Here is a 16,222-nt window from a genome sequence, read left to right as displayed (position 1 = left end):
AAAACATTTTTTATATTTTCTGTCGCTCCGCAAGTTTCTGCAGTTATTTATTTTTCTGCCACGACGTCACGTTGTTTACGTACGTCATACTTACGTCATGAAGTCCAACTTGGGGATGAGCAACGCCTCTGTTTGATTGACAGGGAAGCACAACACGGAAGAAAGCGGAAAACACGGAACAGACGCGCGGAATAGGCGGAATTCGATCCAAAATAAAATTAAGTAAGGATATTAAAAATTTTAGTCTATGTAAAAATATATTTGATCGCTGTGTGGAATAAATCGGTTTATTTAGTCTCTGACTTTTGCCACAGAATACGATGCTTGCTCTTCGATCCACCTTGCGGGTAATAATAAAAACACCAAACTTTACCCAGCGTTGTGGCACCACTATGGTGCGTAGTTCAAGACCCAATGTTGCCATAGTATACTACTTACAGTGGTGGCAGCTTCTCTGACATTCGAAACTTTACTTGTGACCTTCCGCCACCCTGCGTCGCGCGTTTTATTTAATTATTGAATAAGACGCCTTAAAGAAGCGATTGTTGCGTAACTAAGGGAACAATATACGCAAATGACGTCAAAAGGACGTAATAAACAACTCGTGTTGTGGAACTTTTATCTATTATTCGCGGAAGAAGCAGAAATTAAACAAAGCGATTCAAGCGGATGATAGTTGGTGCCGTTTCATGTGTAGAGCCAGGTGGTCGGACCTCGAGAACGCTCTTTCACATTGGCGGCATCTGAAGGGCTTATATCCCGTGTGTTTCCTGTAATGTCTCGTGAGTTCGTCGGATCGCGCAAACTTCCAGGTACACCCCTCCCATGTACAGCGGTACGGCTTCTCACCTGTTTAGAAATTAAACAGTGATTTATTACAGAAGCGAAGATTACATTCAAACAAAAAAAAAACTTAAAGGCAATGTAACTGCAAAACGGCGATCGTGTCAAAACATAATTATTTATTTTTTTAAATACGATAGCGAAGATTGGGTTAAATAAAACAACGAAGAGGAGGGAATTAACAATAAAACAACAGTCGTTAAACACACGCTACGGGTAAAATCTATTTATTAAAGTGTCAAACAAAACGAAAATATTTAGAGTTTAGACGAAAACTATAACATGCTAGAAACGACAACCGCTAGACGACGCTATGGAGTGATACGCCCAATTCGTTGTTCGGGAATTAAAACAGGATTGTTATAAAACAAACCAACTACTTTACGTCACAATATTCCAATTTGACGAAAGAATAAATCACGTAACAGAGGCTTCTGACACGTCACAACCACCATGAGTGTGACGTCATAATGAGTTGGTAATTTTAACAAAGGGCGTGTCTTAGTCGAACATAACATCGCGACACGTTCATTCTTTCCCAGCCCCGGGCGACATACACTTCATAATAGACAGGTCGGACATAAAAATATTAAACTTAACATTGTGTGTTTTCATTTCATTACTTTATCATAACCATTTCTCAATTTGTAATGATTAACCGCTTCGTGTTCAAACATATAAAAACCTACTTTTTAGGTTTTTAATTTAATTTTTTATAACAACTGTCAAGCCACAACTTTTTCCATCATGACGTCACAGTACAAATATTGTGACGTCGAATATCGACATTCCATTTTCGCGATTTCCAACTTTCGTTTATTAAACTAACTGTGACGAAACAATGGTAGACAAAGCTCTCTATGGGTGAACAATCTGCTTGGGCGTTTCGTTTATGACGTCATGAAGTGGGTTTGTTACGCGTGAATGCTTGACGCGAAACGTCGAGACCGCGGCGTGCTTCCCCTGTGTTTATTCGAGGACAATGGAATTCTTTTCAATATTATCGCGATTTATAAAATTATGCCGTCACAAGGCGATTATTATAACAACGAATCAAACACGAGGTGTTAAAAACCAACCGCGCATCGTAATAAAGTTACATACGTGGTAACTTGTTAGCGGGCACGAGGTGTATAAAACAGAACACCTGTGTTATAACGACTGTCGTTGCCCCGCCATGCAAGGATAAATAAGTTTTATCCATTAACCCGACAGCGGGCATGGAGCCTATATGCTCAACAACGATCGTGTGGGCGATGACGTCATGATCAGTGAAGCGTTAAGACGGCTCAAACATCGTCACGCATCACTGATTCGTACACATACCAAGTTCATTTTGTTAACGCTGATTTAAAACAAAGGAATATCTTTCCTGGGGTGTGCTGCATACGCTTTAATCTCGAATTTTACGTGAATAAATACCACTTGTTTATGCCCGCTGGCAAGTTATTATGTATGTAACTTTGTGGGTGATTGTTTTTCTGTATGGATGACATTTTGGACAATCCATTAGTGACCACTAGGTTGAAGCAATTGCCGTAAAGTGTCTTGCCCAAGAAGACACACGGTAGCAGCATCGAGCTTCGAACCCATAACCTCTGTGCCAAGGTAATCATACAATTATGACATCACTCACCAGTGTGCGTTCTCCTATGAGCTTTCAGGTGTGAGCTTTTGGTATAAGCTTTTTCACAGCCTTCAAAGTCACAGAAATGAATCCTTCGTTTTTTGGAGGATGAGAATCCTCCTTCTAACTCGGATAATGTGAAGATGGATTCCTCGGGGGAGCTCGGGTCGCTGTACCTCATGCTTGGGGTCGGGGTGCTCCTACACGACAGGTGCCGATGTTTCCGGACGCGTGATTGGCCGGTGAAGAAGTTACATAAGCGGGGGGTTTCCCTGGATGTGTTGGAATGAGGGTGGTCCTGTTGGGGGGGAAGGAGGTTAATATGGCATTCATAAAGTATGTAAACTATTATTATCAAGCATTAAACACAGAAGCTTTCTGTTAAACATATAGTATATTATAGAAACAATTATCCCACCAAGTTTTGGTCATCTGCTCCTTCCTCCTCATCTCCTCCCACTCCTGCTCCCACTCCTCCCAACCTCCGAGAACTGAAAGTATAACAAAATAAAAATATTGAAAAAAAATTTTGACAAAATACTGAAGTGTCGGCTAAATAAAACTTAACTTATATAAACACTTGTGATGTAACCAACTTAAGGTTATTGTTTTCTTTCCACTTTGGAATAATTATCAAAAAGACAAAAACACAACTTTTCAGGTTACTGTGCAAACCCCCATAGCACACAAGTAATAAATAGCTTAGCGCAGCGCATTGTACTTAGTGTATGGGTGTGGTCGTAAAACACACACGTTATGTGTAAAGGGTGGGCAGACCTATTCACATAAGGGCGTGGTGTTTAACGCTGGGTAAACATCGCTATATTTGTTCATTTCATAACTGAACAGCAAAAAGCGTTAAACATAATTTATCGGAAATATATTCAATATAATATTATTTTTACTTGGATAAATAAGTTACATTCATTCATTTATATTATTGTATGTTGGGCTATGAACATTAATTATTATTTACATTGGCTCTTCCAGTTTAAAAAAGTTCATTTTATGATGATCATATGAAGTCTTGCCCTATCATCATGGTAGGCAAAGCTTTGCTATAGTAACCTTTTTATAGCAGAGGAGCCAGTTTGTGCATAAGTATGCTGGTAGTGGTGGCAATAACAGTTAAAACTTAGCTGTCAAACGCAGTGTTTGTTCATGTGGAGTAAAATAAAGACAAGGCTTTGTTTGCAAATTAATTAAATATTCAAATAAAATAATTGTTTGAATAATAAGATTTATTGGAACATGAATAGATGATTGTCATGTAACAAAGGAATGTGGTTTGTAACAATGAATTGAAGCGAACACCAGGTGTGGTGTATTATACCACTCATCGTGTTTATCAGTGATTATGGGAGTGGCAACCATGGATAAGTCACTCAAGTTCCCACCCATGAAGATATAAATGAAAAAACCAACCAAAAGTCATGTCTGCTTATCCACACACTGCAATAGCTTCAGCAACTCGACTGTGGGCATGGGAGTGGCAACCATGGATAAGTCACTCAAGTTCCCACCCACAAGGATATAAATGAAAAAACCAACCAAAAGTCATGTCTGCTTATCCACACACTGCAATAGCTTCAGCAACTCGACTGTGGGCATGGGAGTGGCAACCATGGATAAGTCACTCAAGTTCCCACCCACGAGGATATAAATGACCAAACCAACCAAAAAGTCATGTCTGCTTATCCACACACTGCAATAGCTCCAGCAACTCGACTGTGGGCATGGGAGTGGCAACCATGATTAAACTATTGCAGATTTGTTGCATAGGAATGTGTGTCTAACTATCCCTGCCTCTCCTGTGTTTATAAAAAACGCCTATGCCAGCCGCAAAGTTACATACATGGTAACTTGTAAGTATAAGGTGTATGAAAAACAACATGCGAGGATAAGTTACATTGATATCGCAGCTTCAACTCACGTTAAATACAGAGCGTCCAAGTCACTCATGTTGGAACCTCCAGATAAGAAACTTGGATGTTGTGCGGACGTAGGTTGAATGTGGAACAAATCACGACCACTTTGGCCACTAGAGGGAAATGGAGGGCATGTCACCTCATCGGGGGAAGACCCTGTAATGAGGAAAATTATTTCTAATTTTTATTTTGTTAACTTTGCTTGTGTGAACTTGAGAACTGAGCTGTAGTGTGTGGATAACCAGGTTTGGCCCAAAACGAAACATTTTGCTTGTGATCACTTTGACCAAAATTTTGACCCGGTTTACGGTAAAATATATTATGCATTTCTTTGTGTAAAAGTTTGTAAACTCTCGCGACCCCTGATAATAGTTACACTGAATCATAGCCACCACACTACAAGCCACGAAGCAAAAACCTTACGTAACAAACCACAACAACATGACTCACCATATGCTGAGTCAGCATTCGATGTTTTTAATCGAAACGATTCCTTGCTGTGTGCGGTGGAGCGCGTCGACATAAAACTAGGTTCGCTTTTTATTTGAAGACGATCTGTTTAAGATTTCTATGTTGTGATAAATGAACACGACAAACATAATACACATAGAGCGGGCCAACAGCTTTACACAAACCCTCTTTATGGCTGCATTATTTGAACGCACCACTGAGCTATGCATTCATAGGCACCAAACCTGGGGTTGCAGGGTGGGCACGCCTACCCTATGGTTTCTACACTGCTTTAATCAGTAAACAATTAAACATAAACATTACAATTAATAGGATTTGCTTCACAGGATTGTTTTGTCTAACTATCCCCGCTTTTAAGAAGGTTCGAAACATTGTGAAATAAGTAACCTAACCTAGCATTAGATGTACTCACCTTCAAACTGGTCTTGATTATATTCCGTCGTTTCTCCAATATTTCCTTCATTAATACGATCTCTATGTGTATTCTCCCCACACGGTGGGGTAGGAGACAATGATATGATGTCACGGATCGAAAACGCCGATGTCCGTGGGTTCGAATCACAACTTGACGGTGAATCTGGTTTTCGTGAGTTTTTCGTTAAATCCAGCGCTTGTTCATTCTCATCCTCATTCGGCCCGAAGTAATTCGGTGCAAGGGGGAGGTCAAGGTTCAATGAAAGTTTCTCTTGTATCTCAGGGGGCTCCCGTGTTGACCGTCGATCTTTACGTAAAATACTTTGCTCTCGTTTATCGAGGTACCCTCGCTTTGGGTTGATACTTGTGAAATTACATTGACGGATCTAAAACGAAATTTTATAATTTTATCATGTTATTATTGCGCAATATGTTTTATCTGTGCTATTGTAAATAAAATACAGAAGATCAAATTAAACAAAACAAAGAAAACAAGAAAATTAGTAGCAAAACAACAGTCATTTATCTTCGATGGTTTGCAATCATAATCACAGAGGCGAATGAATGTTGTCGTGTGTTGCGTAATATAAAGGTTTAATGATTCATTCGAAGACGTAAGCCAAGATTAAATTAATTAAAACAATGAAGAAAATGACAGCTTTTAAAATATGCTATTGGTAAAAATAACTATCAAATAAAAATAAAATATATGTTTTGTTAACTAGTTATTCCAATTTATTATATTTTCTTATTATTAACAAACAGGGGAGTTGAAAACTAATAATTCTATTTAGAAGTTGCTGTACCTGTCAATCAAAGTTATATACGTGTTAATGTGTTTCTAATTTAACCGTAGTTGATTCTGTTTAATGTACAACTTTAATTAGTACAACTATAGTTTAGCACCCAACATATTATGCTACGTATTTCAAGCAAATTATAAAGATTAACTACCTGTTCCCGTTCGGCGGGCGCTTCCAATAATACTGTACCGTCTTCCCCGACTAAAAGCCACGAACAGTTAGATATACCCTTGCGTTGTTTTGAATCCTCGCCAAGGTTTAAACGTTTATTACTCGACTTCCCAAGTTTTAAGTTCCGACAAATACTAGTAACGGTACTGCCTCTTTTTATTTCGTCAGCCATATTATATATTCTTACTTTATAAACACATTACGTGAAATATAAAACTGTAAACAAACTGCATGTTTATAAGTTAATATAAATTTTTAATCACTGTTCGCGCAAACATATCTTTTAATTCGTTGCGCTGCATTTACCGGTGACTATATAACATAGTTCTAAACACATGGTGTAGCTGTAACTCAAAAACAACATAACCCACCCAAAAGGCGTTGTCATTGTAAGAAGCGCAACGCAAGCTGCTCTGAAACATTAAATAAAATGCGTCCAAAATCAATATACCCGCTCGCATGCATACAAGCTACACTGCATATCCGGCTATCACATCCCACGCTATAACTTAACTTACCGCATCAACCGAACTGAAAATCTCTGGAAATCTGGCAAGCGAATTGGCCGAGCGCTAAACAAACTGGCTGTAAAGCTGAGAGGCCTGTGTCCGTTTTTCAATAGCTAGCCACGCCCTCGCGCGAAGTGCCTTCTTAATATATCACCGGTTACGCCTGCCTTGTATAAAAGAGAGAGACCTCCTCTGTACTCGACCCGCATAAACAGGAAATTGTTCAAACATCAGATTTCTCTCTCTTACCAACACAACTTCGACTGCACAATATATATTACTTGCAGCAAAATACAAACTGTTAACACATTTTAACAGTTATACTAGAATTTATTGAAAAACTAATTACAAACAAAACCTAATTTACATATAATGTAACCACAATAAAACAAATATTGCTGAAACCAAAACAAAAGATATGACTAGCGTTAGCGTGGGTGTGGCCTTTTTAATTTGTTTCAAACAATGCTTTTTATGACGTAACACTCACTGTTTGTTTCATGACTAATAAAGTCACGTGGGTCTACCTTTATTACATCACAGACACCGCTATTCCAGTACGAGGGCGTGTCGCGTATTTTAATAATATAAGAACTCGTGATGTAGTATGTGACGTCACACGTACACCTGATGCTCGCTTTCGAGGCATATTAGGGTTATAACACATTTTATTTTTGAAAAACTAATTCAGAGTTGGTGTGACGTCATAGCCCGTGACGTCATTATTGTTTTAGGATATTTTTTTAGAAAATACATAATATTCAAATTTGCAAGGGTAAAATAAAATTGCATTTCCCACACACAAAGCACCTTTGAACAAACGTACTCTCATATAGGTCATGGACTTAAACATTATTAATAACATTAAAACTATGGGAGGTCGGTTTCACTTGTGTAATGTCTCCCCACCCAACATATACAATACCACTACATAAATAAAGGTAAGTTGGTCATACAAGTGAATGTAACTTATTTGTCCTAGCGTGGCCGGAAAACGACATTCGTTTTAACACGGGTGTTCTGCTTCATACACCTCGTGCCCACTTACATGTTACCACGTATGTAACTTTGTGAGTTATTGTTTTTCTGTATGATTTAGACAACCCATTAGTGGCCACTGGGTTGAATCGATTGTTCCGCGTTTCGCCAAAGAACGTTCTGTTATTGAATTTGTTAAACAGACAACACATAACCACAGCTGATGACAAACAATAACAAAACATTGCAACTTTTTCAATCACTCCAGTATTCGATCGCCCCCTTCATGTAAAACTCTTTGTCGTTGTTTGCGATCTGGGGAAAGAAAAAGGGTAAAAACTGCGAAGAGAAGGAAATAGTAGCAAAACGACAGTTGTTAAAACACTCTATGGGTAAAACCAGAGTCCGTATATAAACATGAGTTATTTCATCACCATAGAAATCTTACAGGGCAACCAAATGGGGCTAATTTCGCCGATTGTTTACCCTAGCAACGGGAATTTTTAAACAGATTTTTCTGCTAAGTCGCAGTTTATTTATAAAACTCAAAAACTTCAAGTCACTTTTGGGCTTTAATAAATCTACACATCTACTTGAAAATTTGATTTTCTTTAATCTGCATCCTGTATTTGTATTAAAAACATGAAATATATTAGACTTAGCTATATACGTTCATATTTATATTATGTCTATGATCAATTTAGCCCCATTTGCTGTGTGCTATGTGATTTCTATGGGAGACATGAAATAACTCATGTTTATATACGGACTCTGGGTAAAACTATTGCAGGTAAAATGTCAAATAAAAGCGCCGCTGCTAAACCTAAGAGTATAGTAACAAATAGTAGAATACGCAGCATAGATAAATATATATATATATATATATATATACAATATTCCCACAAAGTTATAAAACCCCACCTTATAAGACAACCAATACACAATGTTAAATATAAGGAATGTTGTTGGGAATATTATTCTTGATAAAGTATCGATGGCTAAAGCTTTCTTCTTGTAATCTTCAGCAATGCTTTGTTTAATTGGGGGTTCTTCCTGTGGAAAAGGGTTTGTAGTTAGTGGAAATTTGTGGCTGCAATATTGACAACCCATTAGTGACCACTGGGTTGGAACAATTGCTGTTAAGTGTCTTGCCAAAGGACACATACACCCACAACAATTACAAAATTTATATACCACCACAACTACAAACAATATGACTCCTTACTACCACCCAGTGGTGACCCTATGACCCCTCACCTTTATGGGCAGTCTTCCCACAATGCAATATCTTGTCGCGTCATCTCCTGAATCCTCACTGGGTGGCGCGCTGCGATGTTCAGTAACTCGGTAGCTCTGGTGAAAAATATGATTTCTATGTTAATAATATTATTTACACACTTCAATGGCTTCAGCAACTCGACTGTGGTTGTTTGCTTGTATTGCATAACGACAATCGGTCCATAAATGAATAATAACACCCAAAGTTACATGCGTGGCAACAAAGTTACAACCCCCACCTTTTGCTTGATCAACCAACCCATATTGACTTTGATCAACCGTTGTTGTTGCCTCGATAGGAAGTTAACGACGGCAAACTCGAGTAAAGCAGCAAACACAAACAACAAACAAACTGCCATCCAAGTGTCTATTGCCTTCACATACGACACCTGTGATGTAATAATGGGGTTCATTACATTATAATGAAAGTTATGATATGTTTAGTGATAAAACTGGTGCATTTTTGTAATATTTACAGTTTGAGGGGCTTTTGCAACCCAGTGGTTACTAATGGCTTGCGGCACCTTGAATGTCAACTCTGGCCGAAAATAGGTCATAGCTTGAACCCACCCACATCTTTACTTATTAACCTTATCTCCATTTAGTTTGGCAGCGAGCATGAGGTACCAACCTTAGGCAGGGAAGCACGAGCACCAGAGCTTTGTGTTGTCATAGTGAGCACTGTAGTTATACCGAGCGCTGTACGTGCTGGTGCGGCTTCCATGTTAATCCAGAACGAAACCCACGACAATATAACAATAAGAGCAGATGGGACGTAGGTCTGGATGACGTAATATCCCATCTGTCGCTCAAGGATGAATGAAACCTCGATGCACGTGAATGAACCTGTGTTCGTGAGTGATCATGGATATGAACGAAATATAAGTCGTTTAAATACAAAGTTAGTGCAAGCTATTATTGTTGTAGAAAACTGACACTTTAATACCATTGTGTGTAGCTTTGGGCAAGACACTTAATGGCAATTGCTCCAGCCCAGTGGTCACTAAGGGGTTGTCTAAATAAACCACCCACAAAGTTACATACGTGGTAGCCTGTAAGCCACGCAACCCACCTGTGTTATAAACCTTTGTACACGAACCAAGCTTGTAACCAAGTATACGGAACTGGGGTAAAGTAAGGGAGGGTGGGAGTTGTACGGGGAGGTCCTCTTGCCACTGGAAGGCTAAGTCTCGCATGTCGTATCCAACTGTGTAGTAGGGGTGATGTTATAAATATTTCCAATGTACTCTATCAATGTATATAAGCCTATGTTTCTATGACAACCAATAACTGCTGGCAATTAGGTCCAAACACTTACAGATGTGAGTATGTAGAAGTAACGAGCTAACTCTGGTCTAATACCTACAATGGAACTAATAATGTTGGCACAGTGGGTGTTGGGTAGTGAGCCTGCCCCTAGCCCAGGGCAGACGATTGCACGAGTTTATTCATTTCTTGTTTAAATTCAATACTTTGTGAGTAAAGTTTTTACTTCAATCTATAAACAGAATATCATATTACTGATTATTGTCTCAACAACTTACAACTCTCCAGTTGCATCTTGCACGTCTGTATATCCATGGGAAAGTTCTGTAAATGCATCGCGCACGCCAATGTCAAACTTAATCTAACGCTTGAATAAACGTCTCCGTTCTTATAAATTCTCAACAATTTGTTCTCTGTGGTAACCTGGGTGGAACATTGTTACTTGGTTTATTTGATGTAATAAATATAATAGTTTTAGTTATATATTGTTATTATATATGGTTTAGGTCGATAAAAGTGTTTTAGTAATGTTATTGCATTTCCAGTTTGACAGTGAGCATGAGGTGTATGTATGGTGTGCAACACCCGTGTATTTAAACCATTGGTTTTCCACCCAGAGGAACATTTAAATATCCCTCAACTGGACAGTGAGCATGAGGTGTATGAAGCCACCATGTATGGTGTGCAACAACCGTGTATGAAATGTTCCCACCCCCAGTATAAACATTAAAAGCTTGCCACCATACAACGCCAACCTCATGAAAGTTAGCATGTTTCTCATTAGCAAAGAAAAGATCCGGCCTCCATATATTTTCCAACATAGATGGATGAAGAGCAACCGCATCTTCATCGAACCCAGTGAACGCCATGCGTTGATCGTTCCACCGACATCGAAGAAAAATGTTTACACGGTAGTCCTGTTGTAAGGTGGTTGTGTAATAGTGGAGTGGTAATCTACTCCACATGGGCATGCCATGGGGCATGATTAATTAAGCTACATTATATACGCATGTTCTATTCTATATCTATCAAGTGCTCAGAAATACTTAACACACAAAAAAGTCCGACTAGTTGCACTGTAAGATATTTTTGCAATACAAGTATTGGTTGAACATGATTTTTGGTGAGTTTCACATTGGGTTGGAACAATGTCCGTTAAAAGCATCTCAAACAACAAACTCACCATTGTAGTTTCAGCAATAGAACCAAAGCTATTCACGAAGATATTCACTGTAACGTTGACCGGGGATCCTGTGAATATAACTCAGTTACTTTGGGTGGTTTTTATACCAGGTTTATTTATAATAAGTTTTTTTGTAACAATTCGTCTTTAAAAACATGGTGTGAGTGAGAGCTACTTGAGAAAAAAAGGCATTGCTTGAAAAGTACTGTTAGCACCAACATACAGTAATATGCAGTGAGTTTTTTAGCAAATAATATATAAACAAACACCCACAATCAGTTCTAACTTACTTTTATGATGAGGTCGTATCCTTTGGTCATACCCATTAAATAAATTATCAAGGAAATATGTCGCTTTCTTTTCCTCAGTGGATTCGGTGTGTGTTTGTGTTGATACAGTCTTCTTGCGTTGCTTTGGTATCTATGGGTGGACACTATGCTCAATGTAGAGTTATAATGGAGGTGTTGCATACCATACATGGTGGATGCATACACTTTAAACTCGCTGTCAAATTAGATATGCACGATCACAACAAATACATTTTTATCTACCTTACTTGTATAAAATAGGAATATACAACTAAAACAGCCCAACCATACTCATTACAGCAAGTAAACCAAGTAACAGCATCCCACCCACGTAACCACAGAACACATTGTTACAGATTTATAAGAACAGAGACTTGAGACACTTATTATATTTGCACACCACCCCAAGCCCCAACCTTACCTCCCCATAATAATTATCATAATCATATTCACGATCAATAGGAAGCTCAGCATTGAATAAGTTCTCGTGTCTCGGCTCCAACGGTCTGTTGTCGGACTCATCAAAACTGTTGTAACAAAGCAATATATTAAGTTCATATTTATTAAAAAAAAAATTATATTAAAACTCCACACATACTAAAACTAAGCAATAGTGCTGGTGAAGAATCCACCTGTTGTGTCATTTGCTTAACGGGGCTAATTCCTTGACCCCTTGACCCCTAACGTTAACTCATGACCCCATAATGTTTTGTCGTTATGGTCTCTCGTTTTGCACTATTACGCAATAAATAAGATTCTATACACCTGTACGTTACCAGTATTAACTAATTAATATAAATTTACAATATTATTTAATAGTTTATTTAATATTAACTTTAGACTATATTAACAGATAAACAAAATATTTTTCCAAAACGTTTTTTTTTATTATTAATTCAATATAGTACAAACCATAGTAAGCACAAGTTTACATAATTACATACCCTAATATACAAGTACACAATAATAAAACTATAACTGCAACAAAATGGCAGACATTATACTGCGACTGCATCTTTAGAAGATATTGAATAAATGAATGAAACTATAGTGGCAGCTGAAGCCAATTTCTCAATCATTGATCAATAGACACGAAAAGTAATTTAATTAATTGATTCCACACATAATTAAACGCATACAATGAATAATGTAACGTGTAAAAGTCACCTTGAGGTCGAGTATTAATACGCAACAGCTGCAGCAAGCTTCGACACGCGTCTATAATAAGTATTGCCACCCCATAGGATATGTTACGTTGCACAACATAACGCTTCAAACGCGTGGTCTGTACCACTAGGGAATTCACCCTGTTTGGCGAATTACCAATTGGCAATTACGGTTGGCGCGTTTAGGGGTGTTTTGCAGTCTGCCAGTTTTAAAGTAAAGTATAATATTTTAAATCGGTTTATAACGTTTTATTACTCAACAAAAGCAGCGCAAAAAAACAGTGAAATTGCCAAACACAATTTATCATTTAGCGAAGATCTCCTTTCACCATTCTGTAAAATAAAAACAGGATTAAAATACCTTCATATTACATGTGGCTGGCGTTGGTGAAAAGCCACTACGGCACGACAAGCCCCCAGCCAATGGTAGTGGGTTTCTACTCTGGTGAGAAACCCTTGCGGGATGTTACTGTCCACGCAGGTTAAAGAAACCCCAGAGACAAAAATAATACAACGACGCACATCAATGTGCACAACAAGGAACACACCAACAAAAAGACAACAAAAAGACAAAAATAATACGACGAGTGCGGCGACATACATGTGCCAAACATGCAACAAACACAACAGCTCAAATATATCAAAAAAGGAACCTGGTCAAAAAAATAATTAACGCGGACATAATCAGTGAAACATCTACAAATAAAATATGGTTCAAATCCTGAAGGATAATCATCTGCAGTGTACACCATATTGAATGTCCGACCGCAAGGAGTCGAAGCCAACAACAGCTCCGCATGTCCCAATCAAAAGGTAAGTCGCCATGTTGGTACCGCGATACTCTCGTCGCATCTTCACACAATATAATATCGTCCGGATGTTACGCACTGCATCGACCGCTACGAAACTGCGTCATGTTGTTACGAACCGCATTGACAGTGACCTAAAACTGAGCGTAGCACCACTGTTCCGACAGTGACCTATATATCTAGCGTAGCATCACTGGCGGCGACGTCCACGCAACACCTGACCGTGACGTAACTCAATCAAAACTGACGTAACAGCACCGAACGCAGGGTCATGACAATGCTCTGACCCACCGTATCGACGTCATAGCGTAATTGTGACGTGGCCATCGTCCCAATCACGCTACATGACGTTTAAATAGGAAATATAATTGTATATTTTATTAGGATGGAGAAGTTTATACTTATTATTGTTAAATTATAGACGGGAATTGTAAGTTTACTAATTTTATGCGCATATTATAAAGCGTGTTGATATTACTCGAGTATTTGTGTACCAACATAGCGTTCTCACCAAGCGATCAGGACAATACAGAATCGCTGAAGGGTTCGACCTTTGTAGACGAAGTACCCAATAGAGTGTACAACAACAAAATCTGATCCAGCAAGATGTTCGCCATATTTTCATTGCATATATTTCATAGACATGCAAAATGCACTATAGTAGTGACTGACTAAAAATAGCTGGCAACATTAGGTCCAGCAGAATAAGAATACAGCAGCGCAGACACACGTACAACACACAACTCATACTTCTAATACTCAAACCTCAAACCGTGTATCCTTTATCGGCGTCTTCGTCTGCAAACAAACGTAATAGTTACGTCACTTCCACGTTTTACAATGAGATTTCAATAAATGGAATTTAAAAACACACATATATATACATATGTTGGGATATAAGATGGCTAAGGTGGGATAACGTTAAGTGGGGTAAGATGGGATAACATTTGCACATTTGCACCCAAATCCTAGATTTCCTGATTTGAGTTTTTAGCAATAAACAACGCTAATTAAAGTCCTGGTTTTATATTTCGGTAAATATTCTATGTTTGCTACCAATTGGGATGAGATAAGAGAATGAAAATATTCTCATTAAACCCCAACCTACAACATTTATATTGTTGTTGTGTTTTACAAATTACAATAAATACAAACAATAATATAATATACAATACCTTGCGCCTTTCTTCGGCAGTTTTATTCGCTGACTTTTCTGCAACAGTATAATTGTTAAATATCGGTTTGTATATTACGTCATAATTACCTTCATTTTCTTTCGCACAATGGCCGCGTGATCCTCTGTGACGTCACGTACCATGTTCTATAAAAAATAAAGTCAAAACCTGCCATATTGATACAAAAGTTTGTGACGAAACAATCAACTTACGAAGTGGGTTCTTCTGTTGCGTCACTTCGTGACGTCACACCATCGATGTTTCTAGAAAAGAGCTTATGTACGTAATAATGCCAAATGTGATTTATACTTTACCAATTCTTTGATCTTCTTGCTTCGCGCTCATAGCGCAAATATAATTAGAATATACAAGTAATGTGCCTTGCGTCGACGCAGAACGTGCATGGGGCCCCATGAAAAAAATCGCGAAACGTACGCGTATATGAAACCGCATTGTGACGTTGCAAGCGCATGGTCGAGCGAGAACGCAATAAATAAATATTTTGGCGTAATAATGAAGTCACAATGGCGATTGTGACGTAATATAATCAGCGAAAATTAATAATAAACGCAGCGATTGTGACCAACTTCGCAAGTGACGTAAAATGACGTAATAAAGAAGCTTCGAGATTCTTGAAAACAGAATAATGTTAAACAACGAACGCAAGGCACAGAACTTTTGTTAGTATAATATATGATATAAATATAGTTACTATATATAGTTAGTAGTGGTGCATATAATGATTAGTAATATAATAGCAATGCAAGTAATCAAATACTTAACTCAAGCCTTGTAGTAGGAACGCACATAATCCCAATCTGCTGGTGCTTCATCCAAACTGCAGCGTGCTGAAGTGAAGTTCGCGCGGATGAAACTTTTGTTTTGAAGCGTAATCGTCGAAAAGCGGGGAGGGCTTTAGGCGGGCTCTGACGTCATGTATATCCAATCCTGTGGCGCCATGTGTGTGACGTCATGATGCGCACTGGTGCGTGACGGTGGTGAAGAACGTCACAGTTATCCGCCCCATGCGGTGTTTATGCTGCAAATATAGGTTCGTTAGGTGGCGTAAAACGCGCATAACTTTTCCAATTATCTCCTCGAATACAATAGCGAAGATCATATTAGTTAAACCAATGAAGAAAAAGGAATTAGCCGCAAAAGGACAAAACTACTTGACGAAAAGGTTAAAAAGTAAAAACGTGGCTACACCAAACTATAATTTAAACCAACGGTGTACCCGTTCCTTATACCTAAAACCTAAAAGCCCAACGTCCAATTAAAGTTTTTGGTTCA

At 38.3% G+C, this 16,222-nt stretch overlaps 2 protein-coding genes across 2 annotated transcripts; both read right to left on the bottom strand.

Moving 5' to 3' along the window:
- Positions 1–607: 607 nt before the first annotated feature.
- LOC149725431 (uncharacterized) lies at positions 608–6,743 on the bottom strand. The gene is made up of 7 exons (XM_089892509.1): positions 6,238–6,743; positions 5,282–5,669; positions 4,849–4,953; positions 4,404–4,554; positions 2,889–2,961; positions 2,480–2,768; positions 608–849 (listed from the first exon to the last, which is right to left on the bottom strand). Exons 1-7 carry the CDS (start codon positions 6,427–6,429, stop codon positions 662–664), a joined length of 1,386 nt encoding a protein of 461 aa, XP_089748635.1. The 5' UTR covers positions 6,430–6,743; the 3' UTR covers positions 608–661.
- A 618-nt stretch (positions 6,744–7,361) lies between these two features.
- LOC149725430 (glycine receptor subunit alpha-2-like) lies at positions 7,362–12,924 on the bottom strand. Its single transcript, XM_089892504.1, has 12 exons — positions 12,724–12,924; positions 12,201–12,306; positions 11,762–11,891; positions 11,472–11,539; positions 11,044–11,205; positions 10,567–10,711; positions 10,095–10,229; positions 9,654–9,868; positions 9,262–9,411; positions 9,002–9,097; positions 8,666–8,797; positions 7,362–8,059 (listed from the first exon to the last, which is right to left on the bottom strand). Exons 1-12 carry the CDS (start codon positions 12,792–12,794, stop codon positions 8,000–8,002), a joined length of 1,470 nt encoding a protein of 489 aa, XP_089748630.1. The 5' UTR covers positions 12,795–12,924; the 3' UTR covers positions 7,362–7,999.
- Between the last annotated feature and the right edge of the window lie 3,298 nt (positions 12,925–16,222).

Source organism: Ciona robusta, chromosome 14 (assembly GCF_009617815.1).
Source record: "Ciona robusta chromosome 14, ASM961781v2".
Classification (NCBI taxonomy): Eukaryota; Metazoa; Chordata; class Ascidiacea; order Phlebobranchia; family Cionidae; genus Ciona; species Ciona robusta.
Note: the sequence above shows the minus strand (reverse complement) of the source record. Positions and strands in the feature narration are given on the sequence as shown.

Bases quoted from the DNA above. Each gene is read 5' to 3' on its own strand.
- LOC149725431 (XM_089892509.1), bottom strand. From the start codon at position 6,429: ATGGCTGACGAAATAAAAAGAGGCAGTACCGTTACTAGTATTTGTCGG. The intron at 2,769-2,888 runs GTGGGATAATTG...CCCCCCCAACAG, and splicing joins GAGCAGATGACCAAAACTTG to GACCACCCTCATTCCAACAC. The intron at 850-2,479 runs GTGAGTGATGTC...ATTTCTAAACAG, and splicing joins TCATAGGAGAACGCACACTG to GTGAGAAGCCGTACCGCTGT.
- LOC149725430 (XM_089892504.1), bottom strand. From the start codon at position 12,794: ATGCAGTCGCAGTATAATGTCTGCCATTTTGTTGCAGTTATAGTTTTA. The intron at 11,206-11,471 runs GTGAGTTTGTTG...ACCTTACAACAG, and splicing joins CTATTGCTGAAACTACAATG to GACTACCGTGTAAACATTTT. The intron at 9,869-10,094 runs GTGGGTTGCGTG...TCACGAACACAG, and splicing joins TACAAAGGTTTATAACACAG to GTTCATTCACGTGCATCGAG.